This window comes from Prinia subflava, chromosome 3, assembly GCF_021018805.1.
Source record: "Prinia subflava isolate CZ2003 ecotype Zambia chromosome 3, Cam_Psub_1.2, whole genome shotgun sequence".
In the NCBI taxonomy this organism is placed as follows: Eukaryota; Metazoa; Chordata; class Aves; order Passeriformes; family Cisticolidae; genus Prinia; species Prinia subflava.
In genome coordinates this window covers 100,462,939-100,480,995 of record NC_086249.1, presented here as the reverse complement: position 1 = coordinate 100,480,995, position 18,057 = coordinate 100,462,939, and the positions used below count along the sequence as shown (strand labels likewise).

At 37.5% G+C, this 18,057-nt stretch overlaps 1 protein-coding gene across 4 annotated transcripts in view; it reads left to right on the top strand.

Moving 5' to 3' along the window:
* CASK (calcium/calmodulin dependent serine protein kinase) overlaps positions 1-18,057 on the top strand; it is a 190,190-nt gene that overhangs the window by 105,181 nt on the left and 66,952 nt on the right. For all 4 annotated transcript variants that reach the window (XM_063393045.1, XM_063393044.1, XM_063393042.1 and 1 more), the window contains exons 6-10: positions 786-888; positions 10,633-10,808; positions 12,883-13,005; positions 15,360-15,443; positions 16,997-17,096. In XM_063393045.1, coding sequence (XP_063249115.1) covers positions 786-888; positions 10,633-10,808; positions 12,883-13,005; positions 15,360-15,443; positions 16,997-17,096 — 586 coding nt within the window. The remainder of the gene's footprint in view (positions 1-785; positions 889-10,632; positions 10,809-12,882; positions 13,006-15,359; positions 15,444-16,996; positions 17,097-18,057) is intronic.

Here is an 18,057-nt window from a genome sequence, read left to right as displayed (position 1 = left end):
ACAGTATTGAAAAGAGAGGCTTTGAGTAAATGCAAGAAGTTCTAAATTGAATGCAGTTGTTTGGATATATGTATTTAATACCAAATTGTGTTCTGATATATTTTGTCTGTATGTTGCTTCCTCCTGCAGCAGTCAGTACCCGTCCAAATTTTTGTGTAATATTATTTCATTTTTACACCTTACACCTCACTCTTATTTGTGGAAAATCCAAGGTGTAGATGGCTATGGCTGGAATCTAGTTTAGATGCCCAAAGGTTTTCTCTCACTGGAACATCCCAGGGGTGTTCCTTCTCTTTCCTGCACCTGAGAAGTGCTGAGTGAATTCCTTAATTAAGGCTGAAAACAGTGTTTTATGTTCTCTGTGGGAAGGCTAAGACCCCCAAAACGTATCATAGGCAGGATATTTCAGCTGGGCAGTTGAAATAGTGTAGGAGTTACTAGAATGAGGGACCAAAAGGAAAAGTGATACCAAGTAAGAAATTACAGACATGAGTTTTAGAAATTACAGACATGAGTTTTTAATCTCCATTTTATCATGATTTAATTTTGTGTTCCTTGCTAGTTCTGACAAGTTCTGAAAGGATTTTGCTATGCTGGGGCAGTAGAAAGGAAGCTAGTGTAGAAAGAGGAGTCCATGCCAGAAAATAAGATAACAGAAATTAGGAAATTGATAAAAAAAACCCCAAAATCTAACTTCTGCTCACAGGTTTATGAAAGTAAGTTCTAAAATACAGATTGTATTTCTCAAACAATGTAATAATTTATCTGGATTTTTGTCTTTTCAGCCACACTGTGTACTGCTTGCCTCAAAAGAGAATTCAGCCCCAGTAAAGCTTGGTGGCTTTGGGGTAGCAATTCAGCTAGGAGAGTCTGGGCTAGTTGCTGGAGGTAAGAAATTTTCCTTCCAAGCTATTTAGTATTGTGCATGTTGTACTGCAGAGTTCTGTTCTTCTGACACAGCCTGGCCTGCAAAACAAGAGCTCAAAAATGATCTTTCACTAAAGGCTTTGTTAACATGATAAATGCACACAGCCAAGCTAAATTGGCAGTGGAATGTTAACGTGCATTCACACATTGAGTATTAAATCCCTGTAAATGTTACTCAACAGGAGCTCATGCTGGTCTGATCAAAATAAAACTGAAAAAACCCAAAGACTTTTCCACTCTAATACAAGCTTTGGCTTAATTCTTCCATGCTTGGTAAAGCAAAGCCAAGAAAAATGCAGTCATTGAAGCACTTGAATAAGGACTTATTGCAGCATTGTCAGTGCTCCCCTGTTGGATAGGCAATTCCTGTCAGAATGCTGTGCTGTTTAATAGCAAAATTTTACTAGCTTTCACATGAGATTCTTTTCTGTGTTTTAAAATTTCATTGTGATTATTGCATAAGACATCAATATCTTGCTACAGATGTATATTTTTTGACTGTTTTGTTTTCTGTGGATTTTATTTCCTCTAGCTGCCTTCCATATTGTTCCAGACAATAGGGTTATGCTTTAATCAGCCTGCACAGATGAAGACCCAATCAATTTTCTGATGCTTTCATTGCCAGAGTAGGAGACCACAACAAAACATTTTGTTAGTTTTAATATTTTTTTCTTCAAAGTTACTAATTCCTTCAGTACCATGCGTCTTCAAAAACTCAGATTTTCTAATTTAACCACTTAGTATTCTGTGTCAATTTGACTTTTGTACATTTTTAAAAATAAAAAGCAAATCAAATATAGACGCCAACAGCTTCCATTCCCTTCCAGATATTGCTTGATACCCTGGAAAAAGCCAAGTACCTTATTAACTAGAGACCTCTTTTTCAAGAAAATACGCATTCAGTTAAGCTGTAATAAAAGGATCATTCCTTCCTTACTTTTCTTGTATTACTCAAATTATCTGTACCTCAGCCACTGCTTTTTTTAGTGATAGTTTCTACACTTTTGTTTATAATTACCTCATTTTTCTTCTTTATGTTCTGCTGAGCAATTTTACCCACTTCTTCTGTTTCAGCCACTCTTCTGGAGGTAGTCAGATGCAATGTACTTTCAGACTACCAATTGTCCAGCAAGAAACACTCAAGTTCAACTTGGAAAAAAAAATTACTGCATTTTTCCCAAAGTTTGCATTTTGTGTTACTGTTCCCAGTGCTGTGATCCCACTCACTGTTCCTGTGCCCAACCATGCAGTGATCAGTGCTGGGGGTTCTGTTTGCAGCTCTTACAGAAGATCTCAGACCTCATCACTGATATTTATCAGTATCTTTTGCTTCTTCCACCTCAACTTCTGCCATGTTAGTCTGCCTTCACACACTTGTTTTTTTTTCCTTTTCCTCAACTGGCATTTCCAATTTGCAGCCTTTTCATTGGCACTTGTTGCTTTCAGCTTCAAATTCCACTCATGTTCAGGGGTACCCAGAGTAACTCCATTTATGTACTGTGGCAAGTTTCCTTGACAGACTCCTCTCTTTCTTCTGGTCCTGCATTCCAGTCTTTAAAGCACAAACTATCTCTGTTTTCTGGCAGTTTTCTTCCCTGCTGGAATCCTACCTGAAGACAAATTATAGACAGTTCCCTACATAGAACTGGCAAGGTCTTATTAATTCAGTTTTACAATATAACTCGTATGTGTTCTATGAAAGCTGTCAATACTGGCTGCTTGAACTGGGCTATAAATTTCTTATCTATCAGTGTTTATCTACACATTTGTTTAAGGGTGTTGTTCATGTGCCTTATGGATAAGTTTTGTCTAAATAGTAACAATAATTTACTAGCACTTCTTATTTCTCAGTTATCTCATAAATAAAGTAGAAATTCTCCAAATAGAGAAGTGTGAGCAGTATCATACCAACGTGTTCACTTTCACATTGCTTTTCTGATTTTTAGTAAAAAACATTGATTCTTCTTGACGTAGTCAATTATTTCCCTTTCAGAATGGCATTATTTCCCTTTTAGCATGGCAATGCCTGCATTTGGTGGTTAGTACATCAAAAAAATGAATTCTCTATTAAGTAAAATCTATTATGGCATTAAGAAAATTTTACTGACCTGAAATCCCCTGTGCTTTGTTTGTGCTGCTTTTCCTACTTTTATACACCTGGCAATCCCAGATTCTGTGTAGCCCCAGAAGAGAAAAAAACTAAAGGAAATTTTCTCCCTCAGTGTGTTTGAAGCCAACCTTCAAACTTACAGCTTTTGCTTTGTTTGGGACTGTAACATTTTTTGATTTGACAAAGACATCATTATCAGAGTGTGCATAAATTGCTGGGGAAGGATTTTTGTAGTAAGTTAAATTAAACCCCAGGTATTAAAATCTTTTGATACAAGTCCAAAGACAGACTTGATAAGTTTAGAAGGACTGTAACTACAGGGTTCTTTCAAGCAGATAGATGGCTTGTGTTTTATCACTTGTAATTTATCAGCTAACAACTCAGTTGAGATTATTTTTAAGAAAGTTTAATTATTATTTACTTTATGTAAGTAAAATAAAGTACCAGAAAATAAGGACGTTGCCATAACTCATGTTTTCATAAGGCCAGAGGGGAAAACGTAAGGAAATACTCTTTGTTCCTCTCCATTTGCCCTAAGCTGCAATAAATGGCTAAGAATCATGTGTTGCCATCTGAGTTACAGGGAATAGGTTTCATGAGCTATAATCTCTGAAGGTCTCTTCTTGCTTCATTACTTATGATCAGAAGTGGAAAATGGTGCTAGGGGCTTCACTTGAAACCTTGAAATAGGTAGTTTTTAAAGGAACTCTGGCAGTATATACAGGAGTGAGAGATCATCGTAATTTATAAGTGAATTCCTTTATGGAACAGCAAGTAGACAGTGAACAGTCTGTGTTGCATTGTTAGGATGCAGCTGGAGTAGTGGAACCTCTGGGAAGTCAGTGATTTAATAGACTAATCTCACATTATGATCTCTGTCCCCTTCCTCCAAGAGTTTTTCTTGCAGAGCATAGTATGAATTGTCACAATATTTTCTTAAATGTGACATCAGATTTATCTGATATCAAATATCTTGGATGCTAAATCTTGGGGGTTCTAGCTAGTATATGGTATAAAAGTCTGAAGGAACAAGAAGCATTGAGTTCACAACTGCTGTTTCCTTCACTTAATCTACTTAATTTCTCCTGGTTTCAACTAGTGCAAAAAGAGATAAGTGTATAGACCTAAGTAGGATGAGGTTCTTTATCTGTGGATAGTTAACTGCCTTTCAGTTTTACCTTCAGCAGCAAAACGTCACAGATACCATAATGCTAATCCAGTCCAGTATAAATTTTCATGTATTATTAGTTAGATGCCCTAGGCTGCCTCAAAATCCCATGGTATCCTCATATAAATTAACATCTTATTGGACTTATGTGTTCTTAATAGAAGTACAGCACATAAATACCAAATGCTCTTGGTTCCTTGTGAGCTGCACTTTTAGACTTACTACAAAAAAAAGGCAAAGAAAGGCATTTCCATAAATTCCCCTCTAAATAAGACTATGGAATGGGGGGGAAGGGTGCAGAATTTTTAAAGTTCCTTAATTTTTATTTTGTTCTCATCAGTGTAAAAATGATCACAGAATGGTTTGGGTTGAAAAGGGACCTTTAAAGGTCATCCAGTCCAACCCCCTGCTATGAGCAGAACACCTTCCACTAGATGAGATTGCTCAGAGCAACCTGACCTCGAATGTTTTCAGGGATGGAGCATCTGCCACCTCTCTGGGCAACATCTTCACCAAAGTGCTTCACCAAACTAGGTCTTGGTGCTTTTATAAACTCCAGGTTAGAGAAGTCTTTTTTTGTTGTTTTTAGTGTTTGAGGGTTTTTTCTACTGCGCACTCTTTTTCCTTTTCATCATCAGTATCTGATCAGTATTTCGAAGCTTTCATTTCTTTTCCAAGGAGAAGTAAAATTTTGTAAGCTGACATCCTATGCTGGTATTCTTTCTCTTACACTTCCTTTTTGCCTGAAAAATAAAAGAATGTGAGTGCCTTCACAGCTTTGCCTTTAAGAGACTTTGTTTTATTTAAAAGATACAACTGTGGTTTACTGTCTCTCAGAAATTGCACATCACATCTGGGCTGATTTGAAAGTGCTTACAGGAGACTAATGTGTTGAGAAATCATTTAGGTTTACTTCCTCCATCATGGTTTTATGGTAGAAAAGGCCATTGAATTAATTATAGTTTGTCTCGTTAACATGTGAGCTTTGCTTTGTTTTCTGGACACTCCTATCCAGTTGTCCAGTTGTCTGCTGATGCATCTTTTAAACACATTTTCTTCAGACAATCTTCTGTGCTGAAGCTGAATTACCCCTTTCTCCCCCACACTTTTTTTTCCTTTTTTTTTTAATCTACTCATCTTCTCTGTACACCTGCTTTAAACATCTCTATTGTCTGGAGTAATGTGGAAAGGAATTAAGAATAGTAAAGTGCTGTCCTATCTGATCTGTTGTATGTCATTCTTGGATTCCTTCCACATTATTCTGGACATCCCACTCTTTTAGAAACACCTTAATTTGTGAGCATATTATTACACTATTGTGAGAGGTCAGATGGTGATGTTTATTAGTACCTCACTTTTTTTTTCCTAAAAATTATTTGTTCCAGTTGTTTCCTTATACATCGTTCAGATACTACTGCTGTTGAAAGACTCTCCTTCTGATATCTTGGTCATCAATCCCCTGCCTTAGGGATGACAAAATCTGATTTGGTCTCTGTATATACTCTTCTTCTTGTGGAAAGCATAGCCCTATTGTCTGGAATAATATGGAAAGAGTCATAGAAACTAAATTATCAAAGGTAAGTCAAAATTTATCTTTAGTGCTTGTAAATTATATCAGATTGACAGCACCTGAAGACTGAAGCTCTGTTTATCCACAGGAAAAAATCAGCAAAATTAGCAACTTCATAAATTTACAGGCAGCCAGCATGCCTTAAAAACTGGCTGGTAAGAAAGTTTACCTCTAAAAATAAGGTATTCTTACCAATGTAACCTGGATATATCTGTCCGGGCACTGAGCGTGTCCTAACTCAGCAAACACTTTGATGTACAGTGAAATGGATGGAGGCAGGGATCACATGTCTTTGTATAGTGATGATTTTCACTTAATGCCACTCTAGAACAGAGAAGAACCTAAAAGCACACAGACAGAAAATTGATTCCAGTCTTCCATATGATTTTTTTCTCCTATATGGGTACAACTAAAAATCCTGGGTGTGCATATATTCAATTAAATTGTTAAATTAAATATATTCAGTTAAAAATGTTGTTTTTCATGCACAGTCATTTGAGTACATGCGTGATTGTGCTTATATCCTGAAGAATAAAAAGCCTTTGGAAGGCAGAAGTTACCTGTTTCAGAGAAACTTGCCTTTGCTTACTGTTCTTACACTGCCTCCAAAAAGATGCAGACTTTCTCCCAAAATACCAGAGAAAATTCAAAAACTTCTAAAATACTTTAAAACTGAGCTGTTGAGAAGAATTTTAAAATTTTACACTGGACATGTTTAGAAGGCATATTTTCTACTAAGTAATTTTCAGCACAAGTGATATTTGATCTCAAGGGCAGTGAGTAGCCATGGTTTTAGACAACTTTACTGTCTATTGACTGTATTTATGCTGTTACTGATACTCCTTTCAGTTCTTGTAGTTGCAGCATAGGAAAACTCCCCATCTGTGTAAGTTCATGTGTGCACTTTGTTCATTTTGCTGAGCTAAGTGCAGTTCAAAGGTGCAGCCCAATAGTCCTTGCTCAGGTCAGTTTTTAGAATAGCTTCAAAATCATCATTTGCTCCTTTGATGCACGCAGTGGACTGGTCATAAGGATAACAGCTGGCTCAGAAATTCTAAAATTCCAATACATATGTGCACATATAGATGCATTTTTTAAATATACATTTTTTGACTGGACAGTTCAGTCTAAACCAGTTAAGTTTCTGCTTCTTCTGGGTTTGCTTTTTCATGGACATAAAGTTGTGATTTCCACCACCATAAGTATCCACCTCATCCCTCTCATCTGAAGTATTGGGATCCTGTAATCAGCACTAACAAGGTTACAAAACCAAATCTGTCTCTTGTTTCCACTAATTATAATCTAGCAGTGGCAAATGGCAGGATTTCATTAACCTAGCCTAGTCATCTTTTTCATTTCTTTTGTATTTATGGAGTTCTTGTTTTAAATTTAAAAGTGAGTATGAGGGTATAGTAGCACTGATTTTTCAGTCTACTTTTAAGTTACATCCATTTTTCATCTGGTTTATGGCAGCAGCCTGGTGAGGGCTTGAACAGCTGTGTAGTGTTTCCTTTTACTAAAGTACTCTATTTCTTCTGCTCCATGACAAGTAGTTTTCATCAAAGTGGATTTTTATTGTGTCCTGGGTTTGGACCAGGCCAACAAATATCAAGTTCTTCTACCTGTGATGGAAGAAACACCTTCTAACTTTCAGGGGAGCAGAAAGAAGATGTGTGATGATCAGAGAGGGACTGGTTTTTAACCATCACTTGTCTGTTTGTAAGAGGCCTTGAGCACTTAGTGAAGGTGCAGCCACACATTCTGGTGTGGGTTCACCAGATGAAGCAAAATAGGAACTTTGAAGTATCAAATAGACTTGGATAGTGGGAAACAAAGACAAAAATTACACCACCTCCTCTCCTCGCCTTCCAGGCTCAGCTTCACTCCCTCACTCCCGACTCACTCCCCAACCCCAAGTCGTTCAGGGAGGATGGAAATGGCAGTTCCCAAATTCTTCACTTGCTGGGCAGTTTTTTTTTCCCTTTCTTCCACACACTTTCCCTGCAGCATCACTGTCCTGACTGCTGGGCTGAGCTGTGCCCTGCAGTGATCCCATTGGCACTGGCTGTGTCTGGCATGGGGCAGCTCCAGCCCTCCTCACAGAGAGCACCTGGACACCTGAATTCCTGCACTCCATCATGCTGCTGGATTGCTTTTACAGCATGTGTTGCTGCCAAAGATGCTATTTACACCAGGAGAAAATGTAACCTTTGCAAGGACACGCAATGTTCTTTAAGTTACCCCTCGCTGTAGTGAAATGCAGCAAACTTAAGTGCATTGACAAAAAAAAAAACCCAAAGCCAAAACCCAAACCTTTAAGCACATAGTCATTTTTGTAGTATTGTTCACCTTTGCAATTTCCTGTTGAAACCACAAAGTCCTTGAGTTTATTAAATCAATTTAGATATCATTCATGGTTTCATTAGCTACTTTATCCAGACAACTGTAGCTTAATGCCTTTTTTAAATAGCTTGTTACCCCATGTGATAATTTGTCTTCTGCTGACTTCTCCTGTTTGTCTTTGGAGTAATCCTTTCACACTTGTCAGATTTTATAACAACAATTTTAAAGCACGGTGAGAAGGCAGAATTTTCAGAGAATATGCTATTTTCCATTTGTATTGATTAAAAAGATTTAATTGAGCTTTAATACCGCAAAAGATTTATTTTTTTTCCAACCTGTAAGAAAGCTTACACCTGCTCCAAAATTGCAAATGGGTTCCTCTGCACCCAAGTCTCAGGAAGCTCTCCCTGTAGCAAACAAGACTTGGGTGTGCCAGGCTCTGTGGTCTCTGATGATCTCCTGAGTTAAAGGTTCCCAGTCTGTGGTAGGCACATCACAAACATCACAGTCCAAGGGATAGAAAAATGCTCTTTGAACAGGCAGGTGTTGCTGCTTGTGCACAGGCATAGCCTGATACAGGGCTGGAAATGTTGATCCTTTTCCTGTCATCAGTGGTGGCCTCCAAAGGGGAAAAAAGTGCTGAAACGTAATAGATATAAATTTTTAGGCACATAAAAAAGGCAGAAAAAAAATCACAGCAACTTATACATACTGGATGTGTATATGATTTCCATTTTCCTTGTCTTCCCTGCAACCAGGCATCTAAAAGAGAGAGAATCATCTAAGGAGATAATTCTTTACTTCATATATGAGATCTTGAAGATCTGGCTTGGAGGTTTCTCAGTTAGGCTGAAATTACACCATACACCTACAGAGTGTGTACAGCCCACGAGAAGGATGAGTCATCTTTCCCCCTGTGCATCTTTCTCTGTCCAGACTAAGTATCCTTCCTCCTCCCTCTGTGATATGAGGGATGAGCTGGACTTGCAGCATCTTTATTCTTTTTTAGCTCAGAAAGGAGCTGCTGCTCTGCTGTCAGGTCAGCCTGGACTACAGGGACTTTTTAAGGTGCCAGCCTAGCCTAGTGATGAGGTAACATCCCTTTGTCACAGACAGATCCCAAACATTTGTTTGGCAGAGGAATTCCCTGATAAACTGGGAATGAAAAGGTTTAACAGAAAGCCACGTGAAGAGGTGTGACCATGGTGGTGTTTTTTCTCAAGAGTATGGTTAAAAAGCTTCTGGCAATATTTTAATCCTTGAGGTGCAAAAGGAGCAAATTAACAGAACATGGTCAGATCATATTCCTGCATTAGGTGGGATAAACAAAGGATGGTCTTTACTGGGGAAGCTACTTCCAAATAGTCTCCCAAGTGTTTGTTCCCAGTGCTGTGACATAGCTGTCTCCCATGCAGAGGCTGAGCAGGACAGGTTAATCAAGCAAGAGTCTCTTTCCAAAGGCAAGACTGAGTTAAAAATGTGCCCTGCAAACACCTCAGATTCTCTGGGCTGCAGTTTGGGCTCTCCTAAGCAAAAGGTGCTGCAAGCCTGGAATGGAGCCTCTGAGATCCACTGTAGTGAGCAACAATAATTTATGAAGGGAGTACTAGAGGTGACAGTTTGCTACACTGATGTTCTTTTTGTTTTTCTTCTCTTGGTACTTGGTGGAACCAGGGTAGTCCAAAGATTCAGTGTTTGTAAATGTCAGTGATAATCTGAGCATTCCAAGCTTAATTTTTGCTATGGAAACAAAACTCTTTACAATGGAAAACATTTTTTAAGGAGAGGTAAAATGTTCATTGCTTTTATTTAGCTTAATGTATTACATAGAAATTGAATTAAGTTATTCTAATCAGTTTTATCTGCTCAAAAGATCAGCTGGTACTAAATACATTTTGTTTTCATAGGAAAACATTAATTATACTCAATGAAAGCACTCTGTGAGACAAATTAGCATTATCTTTTCATCTGCAGTAAGATACTGCCCTCCTCAAACAAATGAATAACACATTTGCTGGCATTTTGCATTTTTTGTTGGCAGTTTCAGTAGACCAGCCAAGGTAAGGGCAGTGCATCAGACCAAACTGTATTCATGCCAATTAGATGCAGCTTTTTCAAGTTATCAGTGTGGACTAGAACTCTAGAGTATCTTTGTATTTGCTCTCTGAATAATTCCTGTTTCAAAGGATGTACAAATTGATGATTTACTTTTACTTTACTTGGCAAGATTCACTGAAGAGTCTTATTGCACTTATAAGTCTTTTTTCACAGTCTGCCAACTAGGGTAGAATATTCCTCAATTTATAAAAGTTAAAATGAAGCAAAAGGGAAAATGCTGATTTATCTCACTGCATATATATAAAAATATAAACTTAAGGTGAAAAGAATTGTGTTAAAATCTTTAAACTATGAACAAAATTTATTTAAATCGTTTTTGTTTAATGCAGTGATATTCTTCATTTCCATGTTTGACACACATCACTTTGACTCGATTTTCTTTTTATTTCCATATAGGACGTGTAGGAACACCTCACTTCATGGCTCCAGAAGTGGTAAAAAGAGAACCATATGGGAAGCCTGTAGATGTTTGGGGTTGTGGTGTGATCCTGTTTATCCTGCTAAGTGGTTGTTTGCCTTTTTATGGAACCAAGGAAAGATTATTTGAAGGCATTATTAAAGGCAAATACAAGGTAAATGACAGCATACATGAATTCTTTTTCAGTGAGATGAGCTCTGTTGGTGAAATTTCTGGAAGTTGATTCTTGTATTTAGCCTGATTTAAATTTAAAGCTTATGGAAATCTGTCATAAAGAAAAAGAGATGATTTTCCCTCCCCGGTCTGTCTTGTAACTGATGTGTTTTGTATCATTGCTAGGAATATTTGCTCAGTTGAAATAATAAATAGGTGCTAGAACCACCCCCTAATTGTACATTGAGCCCAGCATGAAGACAAGAGGTTTAGCTGTGAAGCAGAACATGCTGTAACCTCACATTTATAGACTGTTTAAATTTTTTGATCAACTAACAGAGCTGTCATAAACACTCATCATCATATTGCCTTGATTTAAAACAAAATGCATGTTATTTTACAAATGTAGGCAGGCATTTTTCTTCTTAGTACAGTGTGCAGTAAAGTGCAGCTGCTGATTCAAGAGAAGCCACTTGCAGCCAAGGGCAGGTCAGTGTGCACTCACGAGAATCTCCCACAGCATCAGCCCCCAGACCATTGTGGAGACAAATTTAAAGCCTCAGCTTCACTGTTTCTGTGGGTTTGTCTTAATATCAGCTTTGCTGTACTTTGGAACCAAGGCCATACACGTGCAAGTTAGCAAATTACAAATGGAAACTGCCAAAGCTCTCTGATAGTCTGATTTATTATATCACCTTAACAGCCTGCTAATATGTGGGTGACAGCAGTGTTACTGTACTTGGTCAGGAGCACACACTTCATTTTTTAAATTATATAATCCTAGAAAGAGCAGCATTTCTTCATGTCACTGCTTTTGGGATTGCATAGACTGACATGTTCCACTTTATGGAAGATTTCTTTATGGAATCTCTTAAGCAGCTAAAACCTTCTGGAAGGATACAAGTTAACTTCCGTTTTTTTAAAAAAAAGTTACAGCAAGCACATTGTGTCCCCTTAGTTCCTTTTCTGTTCCTGTTTCCACAATAATTTGTCTATTCAGTGAAATCCTGTCAAATTTACAATTACCTTCATTTCATTAGAGCTGGAAAAGAAATTATGAATCACAGCTATAAATGTGCATTTCATAGCCAGATAACGTTGCTGAGTGTCCTAATTCAAAGTGATCTTTTTTTTACATATTTTGTAAAGACTGATTTTAAATAAAATGGACCTCTTTAAATGACCAGGTTGTAACATTGAAAAGAGTCTAGTTGTAATTTTGAATTTGCATTAGTACTTTGTAAAGTTAGCTGTCTATCATCTAAATAAACTTAGCTTCGTCATAAATTAAAGAAATACCAGAAATACCTTAAGGATATAATCCTTTATATCACATAAAGAATTTTCTTACTTTGGTATGATTTTATCTATTATTTTGGCTGGTTGGGCACAAACCTGCATATATGCACAAAATGAAAATATATTCTAACTCATCCTTCACGTTGTATCTCCTAAAGATAAAGTTCTGCTCTGAATGTGTTGCAGTTGCTGGTCTTGTCTTGTCCTTTTATGCTTTCCTTGTGGAAAAACTTGACCTGTTGTGAAGTTTAAAGGAATTTATTGTGAAGAGCCCTTGTCCATAGCACCCTCAGGACAGGACCAGAGTAGTTCACAACAGGCATTCTCTTACTCCCTTCTTTTCACTGGCATGAAATTGTGGGTTGAAACAGATAAATTCTCATACCTCGTATTGATTTCAGGAGTAGATTTAATTTCTGCATTTATCATAGGCATAATTAAAGTTAAACAGAGCCTAATTGCTTTTTGCTTTATCCAGTAAATGGTCACTTTTATCTGAGCAGAGTGTAGAGTAGGTAGAAATGATACTGTGATTATAACATAGTACTAGAGGCATGTCAGGGTTTGTGCTTTCAATTTTTGTGCCATTTCAACAGCAACTAGTGTTCAATTTTTACAAGTTATTAAAAAACTGAGAAGTTTTCTTTTACATTCATTACATGAAAATGTTTGCAAGCATTAACCACTGTTAAATCTCTGCAATTATTTTACATAAACACGAGGTTCTTTTCTACATTCCTATTACTCATTTAATTTTTTTTCTTGCTTCTAATCAGATGAATCCTAGGCAATGGAGCCATATTTCTGAAAGTGCCAAAGATCTGGTGCGCCGCATGCTTATGCTGGATCCAGCAGAAAGGATAACAGTGTATGAAGCACTGAATCACCCCTGGTTAAAGGTAGTAAAAGCAGCTGTTTGCATGTTAGTTTTCTGTTTAAGGGAGAAAAACATGTATTTCTTTGTTTTTTCTGAGTTTTCCAAAGTAGACATGAACTATATAAAATGTGGGATAATGTGCTTTAAATTCCTTGTAGGATTAGAGCCTGAGGTTTTGATAATTGCCAGGCTTGAACTCTTGGTTAAGAGCAAACTCAGTTGGACATCTTCAGCAGCACCAGAGTGCAGGGAGTGCATAGCATGAAGCTTAAAGAAAGTGTTAATGTGTCTTTGTGTGGCTCTCAAACTCAGAGGAGTAATTTCTGATCTCCTTTTTCCTCAGTCATGTCTAATCCTCCTTCCTGTTACTCATGTAAGCCATGCATTCTACTGCTGTAAGTTATGCTGCTGAACTGTGCTGCTTCCTTACATTAGATTCTTGAAAATATCCCACCAAAAGGGAAGGAAGTAGTGGAGTGCTGCTCCAAGGCTACTGTGACTGCATAAAATTATATGACATCTGGTAATCAAACTATTTTTCAGTGCTGTCAGATTTTGCAACACTCTTGAAGCCAGTGGAAGAGTTTGAGTTACACCTTCAGTGTAAACTGAAGGTTTACAACAGGAGCAGGAGAAAATACAGCTGTAGCTTCTCAGCAGTCCATCACTAGTCTGTGCTAAACACTGGGGTTGGAGAGTGTTGAGTTGTGCTGCAGAATTAAAAGGTGAAAACTACTAGTTCAGAGCACTGTATTTTCTTTGGCAGAAGGTGATGAAATAACATTTTCTTAGTTATCCTTTGTTTCTTTTCTGTAGTGGGTGTCCAGGGTAAAAAGAGTCATAATATCATTAACCTAAACAGGGCACTTAGTTTGAAAGGGGGCTGATCTGGTGTTTGCTGCTGGACTCTCTATGCTCTACATGAGACAAAGAGAAACCCACAAAGAAAGAACCTGGGAAGAGCAGGATCACATCCTCTTCTCCCTCCAAGTAAATGGTGTAATCACCAGTGAATGGAGTCATTCTTCCACTTCTCTGCTCTCTTTCTGCCTCTGACTCTTGTATTCCAAGCTGCAGAATGGTGTAGCTTGTAAGAGGAGGTCAGGAGTGTTCACCTCTCAGAAATGACAGTGGTTAAGGCAGCTCTTTTGAGTGTTGGGAAACTGCAGGTTGAAGCCATTCCACTCAAAAAGAGCCAGAGTTCTGTCTGTTCATCTGTGACATACATAGTGTGTCAAATATCAAGTGTATGGAAGTGAACACCATTATTTTGGAACCCCAGAATATCAAACAAACACAGATGATCTGTTTTTACCTGCTTGTAATTGGACTTTTTCTTCACTTTGAGAGCATACCCACATTTAGATGCCAAAGCTAGAGCTTGGTGGAGGGTCATTTTGGCAGAAAACCTGTAGTGTTTGTTGTTTGAGCAACTAAGTTAATTAGGTTTGTTCAAAAGACAATTCTGTAATGTGCATGTGCAAGCTCTGCCTGTGCAGCTTTGCACTCTTGGCATCCATGGTCTCTTTCTGATCATGTTGTTATTTATTGGAAGTCACATGGTTTAGTTTATGACATCTTTGTTTGCAAGCTCAGGCCAGGCATTCTACCAGTCAGTCCTCTCATTTTTGCCTACAGTAAACTGCCTTCTCTGCTGATACAGAACTTTCTAAACCATTTATAGACAGGAGCAAATACAGCATGAGACAGAGACATCTTTAGTGCCCTAGAGAAACTGCTTGGTTTCACTCTGATTCAGGAGAAGCATGTGATAAACACATTAAATTAATGATTTTATATACCTTCAGGGGGGAAAGGTAGTTGGCTGCTGCAAGTTTTGTTGTCACTGTCACTGCAATTGTTCATTGGCAAATTTTTCATCTGCACCTACAATGGAGAATTCTCCCTGTGCCATCCCCTGGCTGATATTGGGTGGGCACTTGCTGCCCTGTTGGACGTGTACCCCACCTCCCAAAGTTACCTGAAGTATCCAGCACCCTGTAAAAGAGTGCTTGAACGTGTTGCTTCACTGAGGTTTGTGAATTCCCAAAAGCGAAACTGCTTTCTGCTTGTCAGCTTCAAAGTTCAGTGCTAGACACAGACTGACAGCACAACAGGAAAACAAAAGACTGGGGCCTTACTACAAGTGGGAAACAATTACAAAAAGAAAATACCCTTGGCCCAAGTTAAGAATTCTGTCAAAGTGCTTTAGTCCCTCTTCATTTCTTAAAGTCTTCCTTAAGTTGCAACAAATCCTCATTCTCCTTAGGATGTTTATGAGCTGGTACTTTTCTTGTCTGGTTTCTTAATGTCAAGATTGTATTAAAAGCTTGTATTTAATGTTCTTTTGGTTTGTTTTTTGTGGGGTTTTTCAAGGAGAGAGATCGCTATGCATACAAGATTCATCTTCCAGAAACAGTAGAACAATTGAGAAAATTCAATGCAAGACGAAAACTAAAGGTAAACTGAATGTAGTGTTAAAACAATATAATTACACAGCTCAAATTTTGTGTGATATTTGTTTCATTTAAAAAGTGCTAAGGGAAGTCCATGCTTTGAACTTGGCAATAAAATAAAAAGTTGCAGCAGGCCTTCACAGATGTTTATTGAAATGATGTCTTAGAAAGGCTGTTTGTCCTTTCTTTCTTTCTTAGTGCATAGTTGTCAAATTTCAGTGCAAATTGTCTGGTATCAGCCAAGGTGTATGAGGTCTGCATCCTCAGTCAATTCAGTAATTCTTTGTACTATGAATTACTGGAGAGAGTCATGCAATCACTACTGTTATTATTGTATTACATTTATAATAAAAGGAACATAGTAATTTTTAAAGTCTTCGTTGAAGAAAAGCAAAAGTATATTCTTCAGTTTATCCTATTAATGTTTAACTACATACTAGTTTATTTCTTAGCCATATTGAAAAGAATGTTAACATTTTAACCCAAAACAACATGGTTTTCCTTCTGTTCCTGTCATGGAATGTTTAACAGAAACATTTCTGAATTCACTGAAAGGTTCAGAAAATTATGACAGAAACATGGAGCATTACAATCCATGGGCTGTTTTGCAATTTGTACTAAAACCCAGAATCAGGTATTCACACTGAGCTGCTGCATTGCTCAAGTTTCATGTAGCTGATGATGAGGATGCACAGTTGCCACAGTTCATGAACAACTCTTGCTCTTAAGTGGTTTGTATGCCCAGGTATTCCATTAAAATGCTACCTAGTACATTTTAGAATATGACCTGATTCCTGTTCTAGGTGCAATTTCAGATATTTCCCAGATGCCTTCCTGGGGATGCCACTGTGTTTAGTTTCCTGAGCTTTTATACCTTCATTATTTTTTATGCCACTTTATCCAAAACTCTGTTCTGCAGTATGTTTCATGACATTTGTCCATACTTCCATAACTGTGAGGCATGAAAACCTGAGTGGTTAAAGTGTAATTTACTTGAACAAGTGAATATCTGTCAGAGCAGGTAACCATTTTTCTGGATTTGTAAATTCCCCTGTAACACTCATCCTGGGACTCTGAGATTGTCTATGTAACTGTGTTATCTTTATATTGATGCATTATGGGTGTCAAAGTATTCTAGTGCTGTCAATGTCAAATTATGACAATTTCTAAAGTAAAAACATAGTGTTTTGCTTTAAAGAGTGAATTTTTATTCCTGCTAATCCACTCAGTCTAGGTAAGATGAAAAGATAAAGAGATTAGTTATTTTGTTTACATGGTACTACAATGTGAATTTATGCCTCATAGTTATTATTTCAAAGCACATTCACATAAAAAACTGTTCTGATGAATTCCCTTGCAAAGAATATTTTTACTCTTTATTAGTGTATGACCAGCTCTTCTGTTAGTTATGGTCACTGATAAAAGGGAGGCAGAGCTGAAGACTAGAGAAAAGGTCAGCACACAAGAGACCTCAGGAGACTGAGTGATCCAAGGTGTCTGGAAATGTTTCATTGTCCTTCTTTGTGTAATTGGGACTGTGTGGGTATTTTTATTCAGGGGGCAGTACTAGCAGCTGTGTCAAGCCACAAATTCAACTCCTTCTATGGTGACCCCCCTGAAGAGCTGCCAGACTTCTCTGAAGACCCCACCTCCTCAGGTATTTTAACAGAAAGTGTATTTACTGCAGTCACCATGTCTTAATTCTGTACTGACCAGAGCACCACATATTTACTGATTTCTTGAGATTCCATAAAATTGAATATTAAGTTAACATTTGCATGTGAAAGGGTAAATAATTTTCAGTCACAATGGCACTCATAGCTGGCAAAAACGAAGAGAAAAACTCAGTGCAGTTTTAAGCTTCTACAGAAATTCTGTATGATTATTTTATTTTTCCTTTTATGTACATTTAATTACAAATAATGTTATAATCTCACATTTCTCTCTATATTACTTGAGTATAAATGCTTATTGAAATTTTGTCATGAATTCTTAGACAGGAGCAAAGCTCTAATGGCTTACTAGTAGTTATTTATAAAAACAAGCTGTTATGTACCAGAGTTTCCTGACCTTCTGTTTTAGGGAACAACATGATTAAGATGTGTCCTGTTTAAAGCACACTGGACAGTATTTCTGACCCCTAAATCTTCAGAGAGAGACAAAACATGTACTCAGGGACCTCCCAGCATACCTCAAAGGGGAAGATAATATTTGTGCTGTGATCTGGACCTTGGACAGGACAGTGACCTTACCCAAGCAATCCTTTTGTCCATAGCCCATATTCAGAAATCTAAATAACCTGTCAGTCCTAAACTACACAGCCCTGTCTTAATTGTGTATCTTAATTTTGACATAACATTGCTCAAAATATTTGCATTGCAAAGGTCTGGCTTGATCTGTCTGATCTAAAATTCAAATCCAGGATCAATTTAAATGAACCTTTAAGAAAAACAAAGACCAAAAGGACCATCTTTAATTTTTCTAAGCAGCTGAGGAGTACTGCCAGAATATTTATCTATATACTGACTTTTTAAGATATTTCAGGAACTTAATTGCATGTGTTGATTTGCTGTGTGATAATTCTCTGTCCCAATAGTTTTATAGGTGGAAAATTATGT